At 49.2% G+C, this 23,968-nt stretch overlaps 2 protein-coding genes and 2 long non-coding RNA genes across 4 annotated transcripts in view; 2 read left to right on the top strand and 2 right to left on the bottom strand.

Annotated features, from left to right (window-relative positions):
* The window catches only part of LOC142598638 (uncharacterized), a 40,102-nt gene extending 18,266 nt beyond the window's left edge, over positions 1-21,836 (bottom strand). Inside the window, exons 1-11 of the long non-coding RNA XR_012832697.1 lie at positions 21,594-21,836; positions 20,715-20,844; positions 19,254-20,568; positions 15,020-15,064; positions 14,478-14,598; positions 14,219-14,368; positions 13,323-13,433; positions 12,288-12,457; positions 6,942-7,202; positions 4,789-4,974; positions 4,388-4,547 (exon numbers count right to left, since the gene is read on the bottom strand). This is a non-coding gene — a long non-coding RNA (uncharacterized LOC142598638). The remainder of the gene's footprint in view (positions 1-4,387; positions 4,548-4,788; positions 4,975-6,941; positions 7,203-12,287; positions 12,458-13,322; positions 13,434-14,218; positions 14,369-14,477; positions 14,599-15,019; positions 15,065-19,253; positions 20,569-20,714; positions 20,845-21,593) is intronic.
* Positions 2,891-10,391, top strand: LOC142598636 (keratin, type II cytoskeletal cochleal-like). Its single transcript, XM_075737681.1, has 9 exons — positions 2,891-3,879; positions 4,497-4,711; positions 6,483-6,543; positions 7,015-7,110; positions 7,401-7,565; positions 8,105-8,230; positions 8,686-8,906; positions 9,288-9,322; positions 9,449-10,391. Exons 1-9 carry the CDS (start codon positions 3,295-3,297, stop codon positions 9,739-9,741), a joined length of 1,797 nt encoding a protein of 598 aa, XP_075593796.1. The 5' UTR covers positions 2,891-3,294; the 3' UTR covers positions 9,742-10,391.
* Positions 17,388-22,023, top strand: LOC104635192 (keratin, type II cytoskeletal 6A). Its single transcript, XM_075737684.1, has 9 exons — positions 17,388-17,976; positions 19,009-19,223; positions 19,764-19,824; positions 20,021-20,116; positions 20,360-20,524; positions 20,745-20,870; positions 21,116-21,336; positions 21,619-21,650; positions 21,759-22,023. Exons 1-9 carry the CDS (start codon positions 17,473-17,475, stop codon positions 21,953-21,955), a joined length of 1,617 nt encoding a protein of 538 aa, XP_075593799.1. The 5' UTR covers positions 17,388-17,472; the 3' UTR covers positions 21,956-22,023.
* A 187-nt stretch (positions 22,024-22,210) lies between these two features.
* The window catches only part of LOC142598639 (uncharacterized), a 31,705-nt gene continuing 29,947 nt past the window's right edge, over positions 22,211-23,968 (bottom strand). Inside the window, exons 8-9 of the long non-coding RNA XR_012832698.1 lie at positions 22,776-22,975; positions 22,211-22,670 (exon numbers count right to left, since the gene is read on the bottom strand). This is a non-coding gene — a long non-coding RNA (uncharacterized LOC142598639). The remainder of the gene's footprint in view (positions 22,671-22,775; positions 22,976-23,968) is intronic.

Raw genomic sequence — 23,968 nt, 5'->3', positions numbered from 1 at the left:
AAACCCAAGCGTATACAGGGCTCTCGGGGAGGATTTTATCGGGATGATCTAGATTGAGGATGGGTTTCGGTGAGCTGGAGCAGAGCAACTCACCAACCGATGCAGGTATTTTGGTCATTGCAAAAGGGGAAAAAAAAAAAAAAGAAAAAAGAGGGGAAAAAAACCCCCCCAATCACCCTCAGACAAACACTCACACCTTATTGCATTTCAAAGAGTCAGACGCTTTGCTCTTCCCTGACCTCTCAACATCCCGGCTTTACATAACTCAGCGCAGCAAATGGGAAAGAGCAAGCAAGCACACGCCAGCCCAGCAGGTTTACAGCTGCTCACAACCGCTTCAGCAAAACCTCACTGAAACCCAGATGCACCGAAACACGGGAGCATCAAATCTCCCTTCACCCAGAAAATCAAAGGAGCCGCAGCAAGACAGACCAAAGTCCTGGGACAAACCCCCAACTCCTCGGTCCCTGATGTCGCAGAGGATGTTGCAAACAGGCCAAAAAATTAGTGAAGGTTAAAAATAAACCCTGAGTCACCTGGATTTCTGTACTCGCCTGTGCGGACGCTGAATTACACAGCACGAGTGTGAGGAATTAATACGGGTAATAACAACCTCACCTTAACTAACCTTAAAAGTTTTGAATGTCTATCTTTCAGCCTGCACTGAAAAAAAAAAAAAAAAAAAAGCAAATAACAGAGCCCAAAAGTGGTGCTCACAGGCAGCTGAGCTCCTGCAAACATCTCAGCTGGCCCCGTTCCTCCTCCCTTTGCTCTGCATCCCCAGCCCACCCACCACCCCCAGCAGTGCCCCCACCCTCCAGGCAACCCCTCTGCAAACTGGCATCCTCTCTGCAGGCAACCTTCCCGTCTGAGGGGGCAAACGCAGCCCTGAGCAGCTTCAGGAGGACAGTGCATGTGAGCGACACAAGCCAAGCAAGGAAACTGTGTGGGACGGAGAGATTCTGCAAGAATTTTCCTTGTTTTGGTGCCTAAACCATCATTTGCTTTACTCTTCCAAATCCTTTGTAATATTCCACTTAATTACCGTTGTCTGCAGCAACAGGCTTTCCTAGAAGAGCTGGGGAGGTAATGACTGCCTTCAACATGAATCCTTTCTCTTTGCTTTAATTAAAACATTTGCTGCCTGTGCTCTGGTTCCCAGGTGTGACTTTGCATAGCTCTTTGGAAGTCAAAGGCAGGTTCCTTGCCTGGCCCCCGTCCACAGGCTTAGGAAAGCAAATCTCCGTACAACTGCCGTGCTTGTAAAAGAATTTATTTGTTTTTGACATCAGCATAACCCCAGTGGTGTTATTATTGAGGTTACTGGCCGCCGTGCATCACCTGTGAAACGGGGGGTTCGGTTGCTTCTGGACGTGCGAGCGTGGGTGCAGTTTTCCCTGCGAAATTCTGCGTTTCCAGCACCCAGGAGGTTCCCACGTCTCCACTCCCAAGGTGAGAGCACCCCCTTGCTACCGCCCAGCCGTCTCCCTTGCAGCGGGAGGGTGCCTTGCAACAGCCCATCCAACGATCGGCTTCCCGATAGCTCGCCGAAGGCGCTGCGGGTGCTGGTGACTCACGCTATTGGCAATGGGCAGGGACAGGAGTGCTTGCAGGAGATGATAGTTGTGAGTGCTGGCTTTTGCTGATTGCAATGAGAAGAAAAAAAAAAAAAGAAAAAAAAACACCCAGAACACAAAACAAACAAAAACCCTCTCCTGCTCAGGTTCTTTCAAGTTCCCAGACAGAGAAAACGGCGGTTGGAAGCACATCAACAGAAACAAGCTACGAGATGCAGCAGATACCCTTAAGCCGCTCATTTTGGATTAAGTTCCTGTACTTACTGCTCACGTAGCCGATTTCGAGAACCTTTTTGATTTAGCTGCTTGGGGTTTCATCTCTCTGCCTCCCACTATTAGTTTATCTGACACGTAACCTGGCCGAAGCGGGCAGCCCTCGCAGCACAAGGACGCAGCTGGGCAGAATCCAGTTTGCAGACGTATTTTGGGTGGGAGGAAGGGGATGTTTTCTCTTGTAACCTGTGTCCACCTCTTCACGGACACAAGAGAAGAGGTCCTCCGCTCTCCTGCCTTTACACCGTCCTAAAGCACGACCCATGCTCATCATGGGGACGGAACCTTCTGGGCGAGGGTTCTCCTGAAAGCCCACGATCAAGGGGAAAAGGCAATTTTACAAAAATTTTCCAGCGGAATGATCTCAGCAGAGGGAAGGAGGGGGTGGGAGGGAGCTGGAAGGAAAACGGGTGAATTCCCCTTCACAGAATGTCTCGGAGAGCCAACAGTGACGTGGAAACTGTTGGTTAAATACAGGAGGGTGGAAAAAAAGTGATAAAAATACCACTTCACAGGGAGCTTTTGAACCCTGAGCCTGACGAGGAGATTCAAAAGAAGAGCAATCATTTCAAGCATCTTTTTAATAACTATTTTATAAGTCTCGTAGCACTATTTAATGTAATTTGAAGTTATTTTGGAAAAGGGATTGCCTTGTCCTTTTTGAAAGCCATGCTAACTAATTTCTCAGTTTCCCCTGCAATGAGGGAGACAATTTTTTGGGGTAAGATGCCGGAAAATCCTACCGCAAGACAACTTCCACTCAGCTCATCTCTGCAAGCCCCTGATCATTTAGATCCCTTTTCTGAAAGAAATCAAAAGAGCTGTGCTAATAAATAAAACCACCTTCAGCCTCAACTTTCCCAAGCCGACAACAGGACAAGCATGTCCAGTCCCAGAGCTGTCAGCCTTGGAAAAAACCCCTATTTATTCTGCCCCGTTTGCTGTGTGCCACGTTAAACCCTAAAGTTCACCTTGCAAAAGCTTCAGCGCAAGGAATCTTACTCAAACGAGTGAGCCATTGGCTCATGGAAGGAAAACCGTCTCCCAGGGTCTTGGGAGAATCGTGTTGCATCCTGCTCCTGAGCGCAGACCTCAGTGAGTCGTCCCATTCAATTCTAATTTCATGACTCAGAGCGGCAGGCTTTGGTAGAGGGGGGAGCTCCCTCACTCCGTTACTTTCTTGCCTGCAAACAATGCATTTTTTCAGCGTCTCGCTGTAGCCTAGGTGTGTTTGACAAGGCAAGTTGCTGCAAGGCACGTCAAGTTCTGAATTCTCGTGCCAAGTTTTCCAAGCAGATAAAAGAGGAGGCTCCCAAGCTCTCCCATCACAGGGGTTTCTGTCTCCATTGCCCTCTGCTCTTTTCCTGCAGCGCAGCTTTTATTCACCAGCCTTTTTTTTTTCCCCCCTCTCCTGCTCTTTGCATTTCCAATTGAACAAGCCACCATGAGTCGGATCTCTTTCAGATCATCTACCGGAGGGGGCATGAGGGGCTTTAGCTCAGGCTCTGCTATCGTAGGAGGTGGCAGTGGTACCAGAAGCAGTTTCAGCTCCGTCTCTGTCTCCAGAGTTGGAGGAGGAAGAGCCGGAGGTGGAGGAGGCTTCGGAGCTGGTGGTGGCTTCGGCAGCAGAAGTCTCTATAACCTAGGTGGAAGCAAGAGAATTTCCTACAGCTCGGTCGGTGGAGGTCTACGGAGTGGAGCCGGTGGTGGATACGGCTTTGGTGGAGGAGCTGGCTTTGGTCTTGGCTATGGTGGTGGAGCAGGCGCTGGTTTTGGCTTAGGAGGAGCTGGTGGTGGTGGCGGCTATGGGCTGGGCAGTGGATTTGGGCTGGGAGGTCCTGGATTTGGTGGTCGAGGTGGCCCTGGGTTCCCTGTTTGCCCACCTGGTGGCATCCACGAAGTGACCGTCAACCAGAGCCTCCTGGCACCCCTCAAGCTGGATATCGACCCGGAAATCCAGAAGGTGCGAACACAGGAACGGGAGCAGATCAAGACCCTCAACAACAAATTTGCCTCCTTCATCGACAAGGTGAGAGTTTGGTCTTAAACATCAACCCATGCATATTATCAGTTGCCTCGGGAAAGAACAACAGGAAGAAACTTCCTTTGGATTTAGGGGCTTGCCTGAACTAATCCCAGCCAACAACCAGTGTGGGTTTGGCTGAAAACTAAGAACTGTCTTATATTTCCTCTTTGGAAGGATGAGTTTTTCAGTGCGTTATTTTTTTGAAAATGTAAATCCCCCTCCTTCCCGTAAAAAAAATCCCAGGGGCCGCTTGGCTCTTCTACTGGTTGTAAAATGGCAAAGCTCTACACAACTCAATGGCGTAACACCAGTTTAAACCAGTAAGGTGGGCTGAGCATCTAGTGGGGGGAGAAAACCCTAAAGTTGCAAATACAGGTGTCTCGCCTGCTTAATAGGTCTTGAAAAATGTCACTAAACATCTCAGCTGCTTTTGATACTTTCGAGAATCTGGTGCCCTAAATTAGGAAGATCCTAATAATTCCCCCCCCACACCTTCCCAGCATCTCTTCACCTTTTCTCTCTGTGTTGAACGATCCCTCCTTTTCCTGGCAGCAGGGGTTTTTTTTTGTTTGTGCATTGTTCACACGGGCTTCAGCATGTGCTTGTTTTTGTTTCCCCAGGTGCGCTTCCTGGAGCAGCAGAACAAAGTGCTGGAGACCAAGTGGAGCCTCCTGCAAGAGCAAGGTCACACAGTCACCAGAAAGTCCCTTGAACCCCTTTTCGAAGCCTACATCAACAACCTCAGACGGCAGCTAGACAGTCTCATGGGAGAGAGGGGAAGGTTGGACTCTGAACTGAGGAATATGCAGGACATGGTGGAAGACTTTAAGAACAAGTAAGAAATCGTGCTCTGTAGCGTAGATGATTAATAGACGGGAAAATCAGGGCAGGCGGTTCGTGCTCGGTGCACACCTTGTGTTTGCACTGGGTTCCTCTTCCAGTCTGCAAAATGACCATAGAAAAGGCAAAACTTGATCTCAGAATCAAGCTCTAGCTATGTCAGATTTCTTACGTTCAGGATCAGCGTTTAGCTGGGAAGCTGCTCCGGTGTAATGGAGGTCACGGTCTGATCCCTTGAGTCTCCCAAAAATAATACACCTGGAGAAAAGCTGGAAAAAAGCGTAACTCATGAGTGTAATGGACACGCAAAAAGGGAATGAACCATAGCCATAAACTGCCAGGTCCCAAAACCCCCCATTTCTCTTCTTGCAAAGAAAATCCCAGCCTTTCCAGAGGGCCCCAGGCGACCTGCGCGCCCTCAACCTCGCTCAGCTCCAAGCATGTGAAAGATGCTCAGCTCTTTTCTCTGACCATTGTCAAATAAAACAATTTCCCTGGGGAGTCAATTAATCCCAGCCTGAGATAAGCAGAGGTGGGATGAATCATTCTAAGGACATGCCAGTCGGCATCTGATGACTATAAGGGACATTTAGGGGGTTTTTTTTAGGCAAGGCTGTTCATTTTCAGTTGGCTGAAGTCTGATGAGAACAATCTCTCCTTTATTCAACCAGATCTGGCCAAGTGCAAATTTAAGAAAAACACCCTGGAGGCGTGAAATACATTTATATTAGATAGCTAAGCCTGTGAACAGATAGATTTTTTTTTTTTTTTTTTTTTTTGGGGGGTGGGGGTGGGTGGAGGGATGGACAGGGAGTCAGCAGTTAGAGCTGACAGGACAGACTGACATGACTTGGCTTCTGCTATGTTGTACTTGGGTGCATTTCAGGTCTCGAGATGTATTACAGGCTTTAAGAAATACCGATCAGGACAAAAATGACCAATGATATTGTCTGGATTTTGGAGCTACTGCTTGGGAAAGAGAACATATTTTATTTTAAGTCTAGAGCTGCTTCCCAGTCCACTGGCTGATTTCCACTTCTTCCCATGCCCGCTCAGAGATCCGTCCGCAGGGACACCTCTGCCAATATCGGGTAGAGGACTGGCACGAACCTGCCTTTAAAAGCCAGGTCTTTGCCTCAAGAGCCTACATGTTTTGTCTACTTTCTAGCTAAGTCCTGCCCTGATTATCTGATGAGAGGATGTTGCTCAGAGCCATAAAAAGTTCCACAGAAACATAGTCTGAGGCATAATGATCTGCTCTTGCACAACCCTGGCTAAAGAATCCCAGCCTTTTTTTTTTTTTTTTTTAATTAAATGCTGCAGCGGCTTATTCAGAGCCATTAGCATTATTATAATATCAAATATCAAATTGTTACATTATTATATATTTGTAGACATTGCATTGCAGCTTCTTTGGAAATCTTTTGCATAACTTTGCTTTGGGCAAAGGTCACCAAGAATACCTGCTCCTGCTTCCTACTGAAACGGGCTCTGATCCTACACACTTATGTATGAGCTTGACTTTAAGGGCAGTGATTAAAATCTATTAATTTTAGCTGGGACTACTCACACCATGGAGTCTTTGCAGGTTCAGAGTCAGTAATCATTTGCTCTGCATCTGCTCTGGGCTGAAAACAGGTGGGAATAAGGAAAATATCCGTGAGCTACAACTAATGATTTGGAAGTGGAATGGTCCCTTCTCTGCTTCCCATGCTTGCTTCCTTCTTCATTACCACCAAAACCCTCTCACTCTTTTATCCTAACAGATATGAAGATGAGATCAACCGGCGCACTGGTGCAGAGAACGAGTTCGTGGTCCTCAAGAAGGTGAGTGAACTGGGAGCTATGGGAAGGACAATGAAATTAACTTGGCATCAAGCAAAGCTGACGGGAGCTGGGGTCCTCCAGCCTCACAGTTGGGTCTGGCCATGCTGTTGGTATGTCTAGGAGTAAGTATGGGCTGGGTCCTCCTCGGGCCATGAATGGGCATAACCTTCTCCATGCCAGTGGACCTGCACTGTTTTCTGGAGACAGGTCGTCCGGTTGCAGTTGCAAGCCATCTGGACTCTTGTAGCTCAGTTCAACTCTGTCTTGGGTCACATCCCTGTGAGTCAGAGCTTTGCCTTCTGCACAAGAACCTGGTCCTGGCTCACTGTAAATGTCCAACGTTACGTTAAAAAAACGTCTTGCTCACAAAAATATAACAAGCCTAAAGAATTACAGACCTGGAAGCAGAGAGATGGTCCCCATGGAAGTCCCTTTGGCTTCACCAGAAGTCTTTGGTTGTCTTTTCTTTAGGATGTGGATGGTGCTTATATGAACAAGGTCGAGCTGCAGGCCAAAGCAGATGCGCTGGCAGATGAAATTAACTTCCTGAGAGCTCTCTACGAAGCGGTAAGCGATCAGCTCTCCCCACGATAGCATCCTCCAGACCTCCCCACCGTACAGCTCTCCACACCCTGGAGCTGTGGCCATCATGCTCAGTGCTGTAGAGCAGTAAATGAGAAGGTGGTCACTGCATTTTGGAAATTATAATGCATGTGTGAGATACAAAAAGGACATATAGGAGCACGGAAAAATGCAAGAAAATGGCTTGGCAGAGAGGGCTCCCAGGCCACCTCTTGTCTGCATGGTTTCCACCCCAGATACCAGACCATTAACTTGATTTTTTGCATCTTCTGCAGGAATTGTCCCAGATGCAGCAGCAAGTATCTGACACCTCCGTGGTCCTGTCCATGGACAACAACCGTAACTTGGACCTCAACAGCATCATTGCAGAGGTCAAAGCGCAGTACGAGGACATCGCCAACAGGAGCCGGGCTGAGGCTGAGGCTTGGTACCAAAACAAGGTGGGCAATCAGAATGACAGACTGATTTCTGTGACTCACATGGCATCACACTCACTGATGGGAGGCAGGACTAATGGAGGAAGGATCACAGCATTACACCAGAGATTAATTTTTTTTTCTATGCGTGTTGCAATAGGCTCTTGCTTACAGATCCCCAGCGTTCGCTTGTGGATCACTCCTCTTGACCAGCCTTACATTCCTTGCAGTGAAACCAAGCGACAAGATGCTTGAATGCCTTGACCCCGGGCTCCTAAGGAGTCCTGGTAGATCTGGCCTTAGACACAGAGCGCTCCTCTTTCCCTTCCAGGTTCTTAACAGTAGGTGACAACCCATAGGTGCTCCATGCAACGCAATAGCTGCTGCCTTAGCGTATATTGATAATTAGGGGCAAATACGGTTATTCCACGGGCAGGTTTCTCAGAGGAATGTTGTCCCCCACCCTTAACCTGCATCCAGACCTGCACTTTGTGCCCTGAAGTCTCTTCACCCTTCTCTAAGCCCTGTGGTGCCTAACCAGCGCTCTCCTTTCTTCATACCAGTACGAGGAGCTCCAGGTCTCCGCTGGGCGGCACGGTGATGACCTGCGTAACACCAAGATAGAAATTTCGGAGATCAACCGGATGGTCCAGAGGCTGCGGAACGAGATTGAGAGCGTGAAGAAACAGGTAGGAGGGGATGCCCCTGCAGAGCAGCTGCTGCATGGTGGAGGGCAGGTAGGAGGTGATGGTGACCAGGCATGGTGGAAAGAGCCAGCTTCCTCCCTTGCATTGAAGAGGGCATGGCCACCTCTGTCTCTGCCCACCATAAAGGTCCCTCAGTGCAAGGATGTGCTGTGATAGCCGCTTTCTTGCTGGGGAAGCAAGTTGTGAGCTACTAAGCCACCCCAGCAAAGGTAGGTAGCAAAGCAAAGAGATGTAGATGTCTCTCCTTTTCTTGGGGGACAGGATTGTGGCTGCGGAACCACAGTTACTCACCCTACAGCACGTTCCCAATGGCCCATCAGGAGCTCTCAGTGCCATGCTGGGTGCCACCAGCCAGTATCTACAATACCATACCAATACTCAGGAGAGCAGTTTGGGGTAGCCCAAGTTAAACAACTATCTATTCCCCTCGCTTTTAGTGCGCCAACCTCCAAGCAGCCATCGCCGAGGCGGAGGAGCGCGGGGAGATGGCCCTCAAGGATGCCAAGGCCAAACTGGCTGAGCTGGAAGATGCCCTGCAGAAGGCTAAAGCAGACCTGGCCCGGCAGCTCCGTGAGTACCAGGAGCTCATGAACGTCAAGCTGGCCCTGGACATCGAGATTGCGACCTACAGGAAGCTGCTGGAGGGAGAGGAGAGCAGGTGAGGACAAGCACTCGGACCTGTTTTGTGCTGCTTTTCAGAGCAGGGTGCATCTCCTTGGGCTCAGAGAGGCAGCTCACTCACCTCAACGGGCTGGAGCATCAAGTTGGTGAAGATGTAAAAGAGCACCAAGATGTAAAACAAGGGCAGAAAGGGGGCTACTTTAAATTGTGAACTTTGTAGGACGACTTTCTCCCACTCTTGGAACCTGATGCACTAAGAAAAACGAACAGCATCACCTCTCACCTGTGATGCAGACATACCCCACCAGAGCAAAGTCCCTGCTGAAGGCCACGAAAGTCTAATTAGATGGTCCCAGTGGCTATTGTTATTTCTTGTCTGTGCTGTGGCGTTATTGCTTACTTTCCCCTTTCCCAACAGGCTTGCCGGAGAGGGAGTCGGAGCTGTGAGCGTCTGTAAGTATCTCCCCCCCTTTCCACCCCTGCCCGCTCCCCGCTCACCGCAGGGGTGATGGTGCAGGGCCCCCCACCTTGGGCAGCCAGCAGGACCCCAAAGCGGGTGCGTGCTGTGTCTCCCTGCAGCTGTGGTCAGCAGCTCCAGCGGGATGGGCTACGGCGGCGGCGGCAGCTGCCTGGGCATGGGCGGAGGTCTCGGCATGGGAGGCGGCGGCGGCTACAGCATGAGCAGCAGCAGCGGCGGCGGCTTCGGAGGCGGGAGTGGAGGTTTTGGCGGGGCCGGAGGGTTTGGCGGGGCCGGAGGGTTCGGCGGGGGCAGTACCTTCAGCTCCGGGAGCAGCCGAGGCGTCAGCTCCAGCACGGGAGGCAGCGTGAGGATCGTTTCCAAGACCACCACCAGCAAAAAGACCATCAGATAAGGATGACGAGCACGGGGCCCCCCGCGTGGATGACAACGGCGAGTTTCCTGCCTTCCGAAAGCAAGTGCTGTCCTACGAAATCAATGGTGTAAATAGCTGCGCTAGACCCTCTTCTTCTTCCGTCCTTCACCCTCCACCTTTAGGGCAGTGGGGGGAGACCAGGACCCCACCGCAAGAATCTGGAGCACCTTTGGCTAAAGCATAGGTTGTAACAGGTCACTGACAGGGCTTTGGAGAGCCGCCGTGGACCTCGGTGGTGGCCCTCTTTCAGCACAGTCCTTGTTCTTCCCCCGGCGTCACACATTTAAAGCGAAGTGGAAGCACTTTGCTGAACGGGGACAGCCGCGCTCGGCCACGCACATTCGTTTCATTCATCCTACAACAAGGGTGACAGCCTTGTGCAACCACAGTCCCGGATCCTCAGCAATGAAAATAGCTCCAAGATGCTCTAAAAGCCTCTGCCACGTGTTACAACCTCCAAATGTTTTGTCTGCAACTAAAGATTTTTCCAGCCCCTTCTGTTTTCTCAGGCACCTGTGGGAAAGGTTTTTGCTTTCTGTGTATAGGAATTGCCACACTGATTTCTAAGTCCTTGTCCTCATGGCTACAGCCTCTTCACTTCCAGGCCTACCATACTGTATGGTCCAATAAAGAGCATTTGTCATTTTTAAAATCTGCTGCTTTTTGGCTTTTCTTCTCCGCTAATCTGGGGACGGATGCGCACTGCACCCCAGCCGTGGTGGGGACGCTCTGTAGGCAGTTCATGAGGAAGGATCCTTGCCTTGAGGGAACAAAGCTCGGTTTTAGGACTCAGGCTTTGGCATGGCTCTGGGACAGGCTGGGGAGGGTGGAAAGAAGGGTGGGATGGATGGATGGATGGATGGAGGCAGAACTGAGGCATAGGGAGGAAAAGCTGCCTCCCTATGGAGGGCTCAGCCAAAAGCTGGATGAATCCCACCAAGGTGCTTAATTGCGAAAGTGCCCTTTCTGCCTGTCACTGCAGGAGCAGGAAAGGGGAGTGGGAAAAGGAAGGTGATTCCCAAAGGGATTCATGAGTTAGCACATGTGGGGCATGGCTCAGCCCAGCTGGTTGTTAGCGATGCAAACAGGAGGAAATCTTACGGCAGAGAGCCCACCTCCGGCATCAGCACCGCGGCAAGGACACAGTGAGAACGGCATCAAAGAGGGAGGGAAGGCAGCAGCCAACCATCGCCCTAGCCACAAAGAGTGACTGGGACGGCAGCACTAACAAAGAGGGGTGGACACAGGGCAAAATGCCCAATATCTGCCCGTGCAGTGTGTGCACATTGAGGTTTCGCTAGCACACGCAAATATCTCACTATATATCCTGGCTGCTCCTCTGGAAGGGCTGTTTCAGGGCCTCAGCTTTATTTTGAGTAAACCCAAGGTCTTCCAAGGTGCCCACAGCACCCGGCCACCCAATTCCCACCCAGCCCCCCCAGGAGGTTCCAAAGACCTGCCTGGATGGAGGGTTTCAGCCAGGCTCCCACGCTGTTCCCGGGCTCCCTCCTGTGGCTCCGTGGGCATCCCCTGGCTCTTGCTCCTCACGAGGCCGTAGGACCAGGCGCGAATCCTGGCAGCAGCGATTGGGAAGCATGGTGCGAGGTGGGAACCCAGCCCCAAAGGGCCATGAACCAAGGGCGAGGGAAGTGGCCAGGGCAGGAAGGGAGCAGATGAGGAAGGGTCCACAGCCCATTGGGGATGCTGGTCCCAAACGGAGACTGGTTGGTGTCCACCAACCCATCCCTCATCCTCTGCAAACTCCTACTATGGGTGCACCCAGGCAGGACCCCAGGGAGCGAGAGGAGAGGGGGGTATCAGCCACGTCCGCAAGGCAAAAGCGTCTCATGCACGGTGTGCTGGAGTGCTCACCGCAGGGAAACACCTCCGAGCTCCTGAGTCAATGGGACCCCGCACGTCCGTCATCCTGCACAGAGGTGTGCAAGCACCGGGCAATCCAGCGTGGTGTCTCCAGCAGGTGGGGGCCCAGAGCAAGAGAAAGGCACGGTGCCGCCCTGCAAAGGCTCGAAGCCCTGACGGTGCTACCGTGGGGCTGGGCTGGGGCTCACACCCACGAGTCTCCCCTCCAGCGCGTGGGAAGGGGCAAGGAAATGACGGCTTTGGAAAGCTGGGGCAGCCCGCTTGCACCAGAGGAGGTTTTGTGAAGGGTGAAGGGGTTGGCCTTCATCCATTTAACAATTTGCATCAGTTTTCAAGCATCTGATCCTGTTTCTTAGACTGTTTTAAGGAAATGGAGTGAAGCTTGCAAAGCAGAGGCATTTGTAACAGGCAGGGCGTCCCGACTGGGCTGTTGTCCCTAACCTGTATTTTGTCATATGGGTTTTTTTTATTTTATTATTGAAAATGTCAAAAATAAAGAGGTCTGGTTTTGTTTTTTTACAGAAGCGTACACTATATGTTGCTGTGGCATCAGCTGCGAACACGTGGGCCACCACCAACACCGAACCCTCCACGAAACCTGGTTGTGAGCTGTGCTGCCAAGCCCTAACCCATCCCCGCGGTACCTGGGCATCTCTGCAGTCTCCGTCAGTGCAGTGCCAGAGGCTGCTGTCGGGTCCTTCTCCCACGGTCTGTGGGGGAGGATGCTACCGAGGCAAAAAAACCCACCGAGCAGCTGTCGGTCTCTTTTCTGTTTCCACAGGAAGTGTTTTAAGAGCCCACCCTGGAAGCTCTTCTGCGAGAAAGCAGACAGTAGATGCAAAAAAATCATCTTCTGATTTGCAGAGACCTGGAAAACTCACATATTCAAGTCAAACTCAAGTTTGATTTAAGTTTTAGCAACTTAAACATTAGGTGAAATATTTTTTTAAAACCAACATTTAATTTCAACGTTTCCTATGGGAATGATCCTGTCTCTGGAATGCTGAAACATCTCCCCTTAACATTTCCCAAATGAAACTTTGCAGCTTTTCGACTCAAAAGCTGAATTTTCATCAAAGAAAGTTATTTTGTTTTAATTTGCAAATGGTTTAGACAGCCTGCAAATGAAATAAGACATGAAATGGCTGCAGGGAAGGTAACACAGGACGCAGCAAAACCAGCAGCAGAACAAATACCATCTGCGAGGCATGTTCGGTCTGAGCGTTGCTATTTAAACAGGGCAGCAATATCCCGCTGCCCAGAGCGGCTGGAGATGGGAGCCTGGCTGCACGCGATGCCAAGCACCGTGGGACAGCAGCGGGGACCTCCGGGCTCACGTGCAGAGCAATGTAGCACTGCCCGGTAAATAAACATGAGGCCCCAGAAAATTGGTGCCCTGTGACCGGATACACTTTCCCAGGACATGTGAATAATCCTTGTTTAACTTACGGCTCTGAGAATGGCATTGTGTGGATCCAGTTTGTTTTAATAGGGAGAAATTAAACTTCACACAAGTGCTACGGCTCTTTGCAAGAAAACGTGAACCAGGAGCAGCGCTCGGTGCAGGATGGAGCTGGGGAACGTGCCATGTGCAGGCACAGAGCTGATCTGAAATAAGGGGACTTTCCAGCAGCACCGCTTCCAGGGCTTGGTTTTCTTTATCGCGAGAAAAGACGTACCCTGGGGCCACGAGAAAGGACGAGATGCTACAATACTGCTGCGATAACCTTCAGCGTTGAAAGATCTTGCTTTCTGTGCGGAGCTCGGTGGAGATCACAGCCCCAGCAGCCCTACTCAGGGATTAAAGACGGGCTCAGAAAGAATTACATCGCAATTTGGCATATTAAGGTTTCTTTGGGTTTCTTCTAAGCACCAGTGTTGCGTATAGAATAGGATAAAGGAGATATCAGCTAAACCCACTGAAGGTCAGAGGTACTTTTGAGATGCAACGAGCCACAGGAGGAAATGAGACCTCCTCGCTCTGTACAAAGCATCAGCAATAATGAAGGCAAAGTTATTCCAAAACCCTGGGCTGCATCAGTGTCTCTGTGCTAGCCCAGAAAACAATTATCTGGAGAAAGCAGGTCACACCTACACTTCAAAGTCATCTGACTGGCCTCCAGATACTGCTGGGAACAGGCTCAAAGGACTGCAACACCCATCACGGGGCAACACCTATGGGAAAGCTTCTGAGGAGTTCATCCTAATTCATCCCTTCGGGAAATGAGATTCATGACACTCGCCTCCCGCTCGGGAGGTCTCTCGGAGGTGCCCGTCCCCGCAGCACGGGGATGCTGAGACTCACATGGTCCCCCATGGAAAAAGCTCAGGGTGAGCAGCAGGACTTCATTAACCTGGGATGAAATAGTAAATTACGGTCAAAATGAGTAGGGTTTGAATTTAGGTTAGCAGCCCAAGTTTAACCCAAAGGCTTTAATTTAAGCAATTAACCTAAATTACAGCCTTGACTTTACTGATAATTAAACTGAGATTAGGTAGCACAGGTGAACCAACTCAAGTCAGTAAGACACGCTCTTATTTTACAAATATATGTATTTTTGCAAACAAGACTCACAGGGGCACTTGTAAAAATGTCAGCCTTGTCTGAGAAAGGGCATCCATCGTCGGACGAAGGCTTCCGAGGCGGATGCTGGAGAGGAGCAGTGGTGCTGAGAGATGGAGAGGAGGTGATGAAAAGCTGTTGGAGGTATCCCACGTTCGCTGGCTGGGTGCACAGAAAACGGTTCAAATTTCTCACTAAAGGGGCTGGAGTTGCCTTTATTGCCCTGACAGAGTCAGAACTCGCTTTGCTGATCTCAAAGGAGAGCGATTACCTTGATATCAGCACGATGGCAGAACCAAACTCAGCCAAGACTTTACTCCCAGGTTTACAGCACGGGGTAAAGGCATCTCCTGCCTCTTGGTCTGGGACTTGTACCCACTGCTGCTTGCTGCCTCTGCTCAGCCTGGTAGGAAGAAACGAGGAGGGGAAGGGAAGAAAAAGGCTTCGGAGCCTGCTCAACCTCGCAGACGGCCTCTTGCCACGTCAGGGGGGGTCTTGCCCGGCGGGACCTGCTCAAACAGGGACCTGCTCCTGTTTGATTAGGAGGAGAAACTACAGAGCAGCTTGAGCGAGCACAAGCATTATCCTCTGGTGGAGGAGAAGTCCGTATCAGAGCAAGCTATCTGCATCAGAGCAGCAAATTCATTACGTGCCTGGAGCTGCAGGGTGCACGGGAGACACTCCCCCAGGAGCTACCTGGAAACCCTGTGTTTCATCAACAGAGCAGGGTGGGGGCCCCCCCTTGCCATCACCCCATACCCCAAACCTGTAGCTACAGCTCCTTGTGCTCACAGTTCTGCCTTTTGTAATTACCTCTCAAATTCCTTCCAGATGAGTGACAACCGCATCACCTCCACCCTAGTGCAAATGTGAAATGGAAAGAAATTAATTTCTTTTTACTTGGTTGGAGGAGCTGTATTATTACTATTATTAACAATGGACTCCAACGCAGTTGGCGTATTCTTTAGGCAAAAAAGACAAGTTTCATATGTAAAAGGAGCCTGAGGGGAAAAAGGAAAGTACTGACGCATCACGCTGTTAGTAACCGAGGGTGGGTTTCAGCCTGGCTAACTCTGCACACCCTGAGTCAGCCATCTGCTCTACCCACATAGTGTCGGTGAAGGTGCAAAGACATCTTCAGGGGCTGCCCCCTCCACCCACCTTAGGATGGGAGAACCTGCCATTTGGTGGATATCTCCACCGACTGCACGAAAATACCGAAAAGCTTTCAGATAGTCAAATTACATGAGATGGACAGCACCCCAGAGAGCAATTCCCAAAGGAGCCACAGGGATTTACAAAGGCTGGCAACTTGCATCTGCCTCTGAAGATCTGCTATCTGGGGCTTGCACCTCACGCGAATCAAGCACGCCACGGCGGGGAAGTCAAATCTCATGCACGCAAGTCATGACATCTGTCAATTGGTGGGCAAAACCCGAAGGCTGATCAACGATCCGCTGCCTTTCAGATGCAGACCTCTCGGTTGCAACCCACTTCCAGTTTCCGTGGGTGCAAACGTGCAGACAGTCGGACCCAATGAGACAGCCCCGCTGGGCGAAAATCGCAGAATTAAGCCCTGCCTTACAATAAAAGCTCCGTCTTGTAACAGACGGCAAAATAAACGAATAATTGCCATTTATTCCCCCCCTTCATTTAAACAACTCAATTGCAAACACAATGCATCTGAAAGAAAGCAGTTGGGGAAACAATGGGGAGACACAAAGTATTTCTGGGAGTTTCCTTCACCCGGCTACTGTGCAAGACAGGGGCAGACCGAAGCACAACACCCCTCCACCGTGGTGATTCCTCAATATTACGTTATTCCTGTACTGGAATACAGCAGCAGCTCGCACTTGCAGACAACACGAGAGGAAGCTGTTTCAGGGGGGATGCATTTGCAAGTTCACCCTCTTGTATAAATAAATTATGTATGAATCATCTTTTCCTGTACAACCAAAACCACAATGAGGGCCAGAAACACTTGCCACCCCTCAAAATGATTTTTTTTTCCACATTTTTCTATTTGACTTGTTACTCAAACTGCCTGCAATGCTAAATGCAAAGCAAAGGGCTGCGTTGGTACCTGCGGCTGAGAAAGGAAAGATCCAGGATGTCTTACTGTGTCCAGGTCTGGGCAGAGGGAATCCTGTAGAACACTTTCCTAGTGGGTTCAAGCAGGCAGGATCACACTTTCAGATGTGCAGTGCTGAAAGAGCTGATTAAATCGTTGGGAAACTACGTCGTGTTTATAAACTGTGAGTTGGGAACAGCCCCGGAGCACTCCATTTCCATAGGGCCAGTGGATTCAAAGCAGTTCCCATTCCCACAATCTTTCCTTCTTTCTTTTTTTTTGGGGGGTGTTTTTTTTGTTGTTGCTTGTTTGTTTCTATCCTGCTAAAATACCCAAGTCCAAATTTTCAAAGCCGAGGTACTAACACAAGTAGTTGTAATAGAGCTCGATGGCAGCTGGCAAAATCCACACATGAACATGAAAGACCTTGTCAAAACATTTCATTTTAATTCCTTTAATTTTTTTAGTGAAAGAAGAATAAGTCTGCAGAAGCAGGATTTTTCAGAAGAGATCGGCTCAGGGAGCTGAGCCTTTATAGGGATGGAAGGAAAACTATTTCTACAGATCCATCGCGGTGGCATAGAGGGGACCATGCAGCGCACATCACAAAAACCCAGGATAAAACAATTCGCTGCAGGGCTTGCTGTAAAACACCGCTCTGCCCAACACAGATCCCTTTCCTATAACACACGGGACTGTAACTTTTCAAAACCCTGCTGGTGAACAGAACAGGGGCGAAAGCAATCCCGAGGGATGAAGTTTTCAAATGAGAGAGGTGTTGAGTGACAGGCATTTTGAACGGTGTTTTCCTCCCTGTGCCCAAAGTGACTCACTGCAACTTTGAAATGCTTTGATATGGCGAAGAGTCTGGCTGTCTACAAAGACGGCAGAAGGCGACAGTTATTCCCAAACAATACCACTGTTGCTCAGAACCTGGCTATATTATTTCAGAAGGGCGTGTGTGCGGAGTGAGTTCACTCTCCAGAATGCTGTTGGACATGCCAAGCCTAATTAATCAGAAAGATGATCCACCTCATCAAACCCATCCCAGTCTCATACATGCATAAAAGGGCTCTCCTGAGCCCGTGGAGAGCACAGGTTCATCTTTCTCCTCTCCCTCCTACTCCTTGCTCCAGGCCAGCACCTTTGCTCCTTTATTCTTGCTGTAGCATCCATCCCAATCCCAAAGCTAGCAATGTCTCGCCAGTCCACCGTGAGGATTCAGAGGGGAAGAAGTGGCTTCAGCGCTGCTTCGGCCATCGTCCCAAACACCTGCCGCACCAGCTTCAGTTCACGCTCTGTCACCCGGGTCGGAAGCTGCAACGCTGGCAGCGGGTTTGCTAGGGTTGGTGGTGGCTTTGGAAGCAAAAGCCTCTACAATGTCGGTGGATGCAAGAGGATCTCCGTGGCTGGCAGGGGTGGTAGCTTCTATGGATCTGCAGGTTTTGGTGGTGGCGCTGGTAGCATGTACGGTGGTGGCTTTGGCATGCCAGCTAACCTTGGCTATGGATATGGTGCATTTGGTGGTGGCATGGGTGGCCCTGGATTCCCAGCTGGGGGCATCCACGAAGTCTCCGTCAACCAGAGCCTTCTGAAACCTCTCAACCTGGAGATTGACCCCAGCATCCAAAGGATCCGAAAGGAGGAGAAGGAACAAATCAAAACCCTCAACAACAAATTTGCCTCCTTCATTGACAAGGTGAGACATGAGCTTCCCTAAATATCTTGTCCTGATTTTTCTGATGGGGGACTCTTTTCTTAGCTGCTTTACAAGCACATAACCTGATCAAGAAGGAATAGCAGTGAGGAATGAGACTGGAAGATACCCAGTCTCCAGAAACTCCAGGGAATGGTACCTACTACATAGTGGTTGCTATGAATTAATCATCCAGTATTTGAGGTCCTCCTCATCTGCTGCTTGACATCTCGTAGGCAGTGGAGAAAGCAAGCTCTACAAGACAACCCCATCCTTCTGGAGATGTTGGGCTCTCTCCACTGAGCATTATAGGAGATTGATAACATTTTTTTAGATGGTTAAAGTGGGATGCAAGCAACCCATCTAAAGTGACCAAGAAAGGAATCACATGAATTTGCACTGGGGAGAAGTAAGCTTCTCATTACTTGAATTTTCCTCAAAGGCATTTAAAGCTACCACTGAAACAGTACCAGCATGTTTGGACTGTTAGTTCAAAATAGCAAAATCTGATCCGACACTGTCCGTCCACTTCATTTCCTTGTTAACTGTATTAGATGTACAAGAGCATCTGCTTGATTTCTGTTCTGGTTGAGCAGCTCCTCTTTGGTTTCAAGGAAAATGCCACATTATTTTGGAGATTTTGTGGGGTAGGGGAGCTATACTGAAGGGAAGGAGAAATGGCACTTTACTATTGTTTTCTTAGTAAGAGTGCAAACCCTGTTTTGCTCTTATCTGATTTTTTGTGCGCACTCTTCACACAAAATGCACGCACCTTGTCTTGATTTAGCAAAGCTACGAAGGGGAAGCGTGGTGCAAGAAAATCAGAAATCATTCCAGAGTTTGTTTGCAATGCTGAGCAGGGTCCCTGCAGTCAAATAGCAAATTCCTTCTTCTACCAGATGAGAATTTGGCTATGAAAACCAGCTGGAAAGAATACTTTACCACCTCAGCTGGGACTGAGATCCCCTGTTTGCAAGGAAAGCTCTCCAGAATCTCTGTTCTTTCAAAACATCTTCAGGATATTTCTGCTTGCAGGTCCGATTCCTTGAGCAACAAAATAAAGTGCTGGAAACCAAGTGGAGCCTGCTTCAGGAGCAGGGGATGAAAACAGTTAGGAACAACTTGGAGCCGCTTTTTGAGACTTACATCAACAACCTCCGGATGCAGCTGAACAATTTGCTGAGCGACAAAGGAAGGCTGGAAGGAGAGCTTGTCAACACGCAGTACCTGGTTGAGGATTTCAAGAAGAAGTAAGTCCATTGAGCTAGCGGTCTACTTACCTAGGTAGGTGCAGCCTTTCTCCATTCAACATCCTTAAGCCAACTGGGAGATCCGGGAGCGTCCGGGACACAGGAATTCCCGACAGTGAAGGTTGTGACGTTTTCTCAAGATAAACGGTAACGGAGTAACAGATCCAAATACAAAAACATTTAGGGAATAATTTAGAATACGATCAAAGACTTATTAACTAAATTACCTACTGAGAAAAAAAAAATTACATGGTAGGTCTGAGAGTTTCAGGACAGCGTGCTTTATTTGCTTAAGAGAGGCAGGAGTATGACTAATGGCCAGAAATAGGAAAAAAGGAATGGATTCTTTAAAATTTTTTTGGTGTACTTGTTTTAACTAGTTTAGCCTAGGAACATGCTCATGGTCTCTTATTCAGATGCTCTGTAGGAGAAAAGAACAATGTATGCAAAATGCTCTTAAGGAAGTTCATTCCAGCAAACTAAAATCACCTCTGTCTGTTACTTGCCTAAACAAATGCTCCTTCTGCCTCCCTCCATTAGGTATGAAGATGAAATCAACAGGCGTACAGTTGCAGAGAATGAATTTGTGACACTCAAGAAGGTGAGAGGAAATTACAGAATACCATCTCATGACTATTTGTAGAGCTCTAATCACCTATTCATTCACAAATCCATCCATTCATATTCCAAAAGCTTTTTTTACGGTTTCTTCCCTGGACTGTTATTCCAGAGATACACGTGTTCCTGACCTGCTAATAAGAGTTTCAAGCGCATTACCTAAATCTCTCGTCCTCCAGGATGTAGATGCTGCCTATATGAACAAGGTGGAACTACAAGCCAAGGTAGATGCGCTGATTGAAGAAATTAATTTCCTGAGAGCCCTCTACGAAGCAGTGAGTACAACCAGCTCCCAAGACATTTCAACTCTCATTTAAGAGCTTCCCTCCCTCCTTTCCTCTGAAAGCCTGTAATTTCTTCCCCCAGGAGATGCTAAATCCTTTACCTCTTTAGAGTTACACCAACCGTCTCTTTAGATAACAATCTGTAGCCTCTCCCAGGTCTGCACGCTCATCTGGAAGGATGAAAAGGCATCTCCCAAGTGAATTGGCTCACCTAATCCCCTGTGCACTTTGCAGGAGCTGTCTCAGATGCAGACGCAGATCTCCGACACCTCTGTCGTTCTCACCATGGACAACAACCGAAACCTGGACCTGGACAGCATCATCTCGGAGGTCAAAGCGCAGTACGAGGACATCGCCAACCGCAGCCGGGCTGAAGCAGAGTCCTGGTACCAAACCAAGGTGAAGAAACTGGGGGTTTCCATGCTGTTAGCTTCATGTCTTGTCTTGAACAGATAAAGACTGACTCTTCCAAGAAAAACCTTCTCAAATATTGCACCTTGTACAGCAGCACTCCAGCTGCTAGTCTGGGCTCAAGGAGGGACCCATGCTCTCAGGCACCTGGGTTACTCCAAAACCAATGGATTTTTACCTTGACTGGTTGTTCCTCTCTCCGTGACAGTACGAAGAGCTGCAGGCTACGGCAGGCAGGCATGGGGACGACCTCCGTAACACCAAGCAGGAGATCTCCGAGCTCAACCGCCACGTCCAGCGGCTGCGGTCTGAAATCGACAATGTGAAGAAACAGGTAAAAACCAGCAAACCTCACACTTTTAACCAATTTACCCCCTGACTTGCAAGAGGGAGGAAGGAAAACATCAGGGGCAACCTAGGCAAGTTCTGCTCAGCTTGATCCGTTTTCTCTCAAGAGCAGCACTGTCACTAAAATGGTTAAGCTGATGGTGCTGCAATAAGATCTTGTGATTTCAGGGGAGATAAAGAACAGGTCTAGGTCTCGCATGGGGAATTTGACTGGGGGTTTCTCTTCTGTAGTGTGCAAATCTGAAAGCGGCCATCGCGGATGCTGAGGAACGTGGGGAGCTCGCCCTCAAAGATGCCAAAGCCAAACTGGCTGAGCTGGAAGATGCTCTGCAACAGGCCAAGGCAGACCTGGCCCGGCAGCTCCGCGAGTACCAGGAGCTCATGAACGTCAAGCTGGCCCTGGACATTGAGATTGCGACCTACAGGAAGCTGCTGGAGGGAGAGGAGTGCAGGTGGGTGGGAAACACAACCCTTCTAGTCCTGATGTTGGAGGAGCAAAGCAATGCAAGCACTGGAGATGCTCAGTGTTTCTGAAATGCTAAACAGGGCATTAGAGGGCGGGGAGGGAGGAAGATTGTCCTAGCTGACGGAAATAACATTGCAGGAAGCGTCCCTGAGTTATGCCGAGTTTTGATTTTTCCCCCAAAGGTCTCTAGGAAACGTACCCTATTCTTTCCCACCACTCCCAACCGACTTCTTACGCCCTTACCTTGTTGTGTTCTGTCCCCTAACAGGCTGGCTGGAGATGGCGTCCCAGTGAATATCTGTAAGTCTCTAAAATACACGCAATGACCTCCTTTAAGCATTAGTGTGTCTCTGCACCAAGGAGCCAATGCCCAGAGAAACTGAGAGCTTTTCCTTCTCCTTCTTCCAGCCGTGACCAGAACAACTGTGGGAACGGGATACGGAGGAGGAAGCAACCTCAGCATGGGAGGGGGAATCTGCAACATGGGGAACAGCTTCAGCTGCGGAAGCGGTCCTGGGGTTAGCAGCACCACCCTCGGAGGCAGCAGCAGCTCCAGCGTGAAGTTCGTCTCAACCTCCTCCACCAGAAGAAGTTACAGAAGCTAGAAGTTTCCTTTCAGACGCCTTCACTCGCCAGAAAACACCTTAACACTGGTCCTTTCCTAAAGCATAGTTGGGGTCAACAGAATGAGGGCTACCTAAACCCTATGTCTTGTCACGCAGGAGCCTCACTTTAGGAACTCTCTCTCAGCTGTGTTGTCTAGCACGCATCGTGTAGGGCTCTGCTATAGAATGTCAGTCCAACCGTTTTAAATTTGCAACTTGCTTGTTACTGCTCAGCATTTTTTGGCCGGATTTTGTATATAAAATGTGTCCCATGACTGTTTGTCTCTCTTCACTTTCTGGTGTTTGTCTAATAAAAATGCATGTGTAATTTATTCTATTGTGTGGACCTTTTAATTAAAGACATGGAACAGCAAATGCAAATGCAGATAACAAGCACTTTTCCTAGGGCCCTGCCCAGTTAAAGACGCAGATTTTTGCTCCTCATTCACATTTCCTGAATCTCTCCATTAGCAGCCGAAACACCGAGGCACAGCGAAGCACCGAAGGCAGGTTTGCCGTTGATTTCAATGTTCTCCCCACTGTGCAAGTAAAACACCTGGAAGCCAAACGCAGGGCACGCCAAGGCAGGAGTCGGGCACAGGGAAAAAGGTCTGAGATTAATTTACTATGCAGCTTCCAGCCAGTACAACATCCAAGAGCCTGGCTCCCGGGGGGTACAACGGGCAGTGCCAAGCCTGTGATGTACCTGCATAAACTTATAACAATAGGGAACTAATTACCAGGGGAGTCAGAGCAACCACCCGACTTGTTCATGTGTATCAGTCCATCTCAAAACCCCGTTTACCGTGAGCTGTCTCACCTAAGCGTAGATGCCAGCAGGGCAAACGGGAGTGGGTTGAAAGCACTCCCTTTCTGTTCAGAGCACTGGCCACGCTGTTTTACGTGTTTATCTTGGGTCTTGATGCTCACATGTTCCTCTCCTTTGACTATAAGCAGGTGGAGGATCTGGTCCATACGCATTCATGTACTATGTTGAATTACGTGTTGCACATCCAATAGCTGTAAAAAATATCAAAAAATAGGATACCGGTTGGAAAGTGAAAGTCTTCAAGATCCAATCTTCCTTCACATTCCTGGAATACATTGGAGACAAGATCTTGTTTTGTGAAGGTGGAGAAAATCCAGAGGAGGTGTAGCAATTTTAGATGTAGTTCTGACTAATCAGGAGAAATTAATTAAGAAGTAAAAGCAGAGCATCATCTGTCTGAAAGCTACAAAGTCACAGATGTCATTGGTGGAAGATGAGTTGAACAAATAGATGTGATTAGAAAAAGTGCCCACTCCCGCCCCATGTATTTCAGTTAGTTCAAGGAATGGGTAGAGAAGCATTCTTGGAAGATACTCGAAGGGATGGGCAAATAGAGGGGAACTGGCAGTCCCCGAACAACAGGCTGTATTCATATTTTCCTTTGAGACCAGCAGTTTCCTAAAATTTTCTAGGATGTTCTGAACTCTGCACGTTCCTCTCTGTATCCCTCAGGAAATCTCCTTTCCAATGACTTGCAGGCTTGGTTATGGGTCTGCTGCGGCTCTCCACCTCTCCCTGCTGAATACTCACAGTGGCTTGGTGGGAAGCAACAATATCCTCACTCTGAACAGCAGCCTGGGCAAGGTTAAGCAATGGTCTTCCTCATCTGCCCAAACACACTCTCTAACCAAAGAGGATATAACGTATATAGCCAACAGGCAGGTCAGATGGATGCCATCCATTGCATCAACACCAGGGTCATAACACAGAGATTATGATGCCCTTCATCTCACATGGAAAAGGCTGGGGCCAGAATATTTGTTCTCCAAGGGCATCCCTTTTTAAGTAAGATACAGAAAACCACCGTGGCAAAGGTTGGCACCTCTGGATGCACGACCAATGCACAGCTGTCCTTGTTCCAGAGCAAGGCTCTGGTCACCACGTACGTAACCTTCTGCATCCGGTCCTGCTGGACAAGTTAAACAGATGTAGGAATGACCTGGGGCTTATATTTCAGTGGGAGA

The sequence above is a fragment of the Balearica regulorum genome, chromosome 29 (genome assembly GCF_011004875.1).
Source record: "Balearica regulorum gibbericeps isolate bBalReg1 chromosome 29, bBalReg1.pri, whole genome shotgun sequence".
Classification (NCBI taxonomy): Eukaryota; Metazoa; Chordata; class Aves; order Gruiformes; family Gruidae; genus Balearica; species Balearica regulorum.
This window is presented reverse-complemented; position numbering and strand designations above follow the sequence as displayed.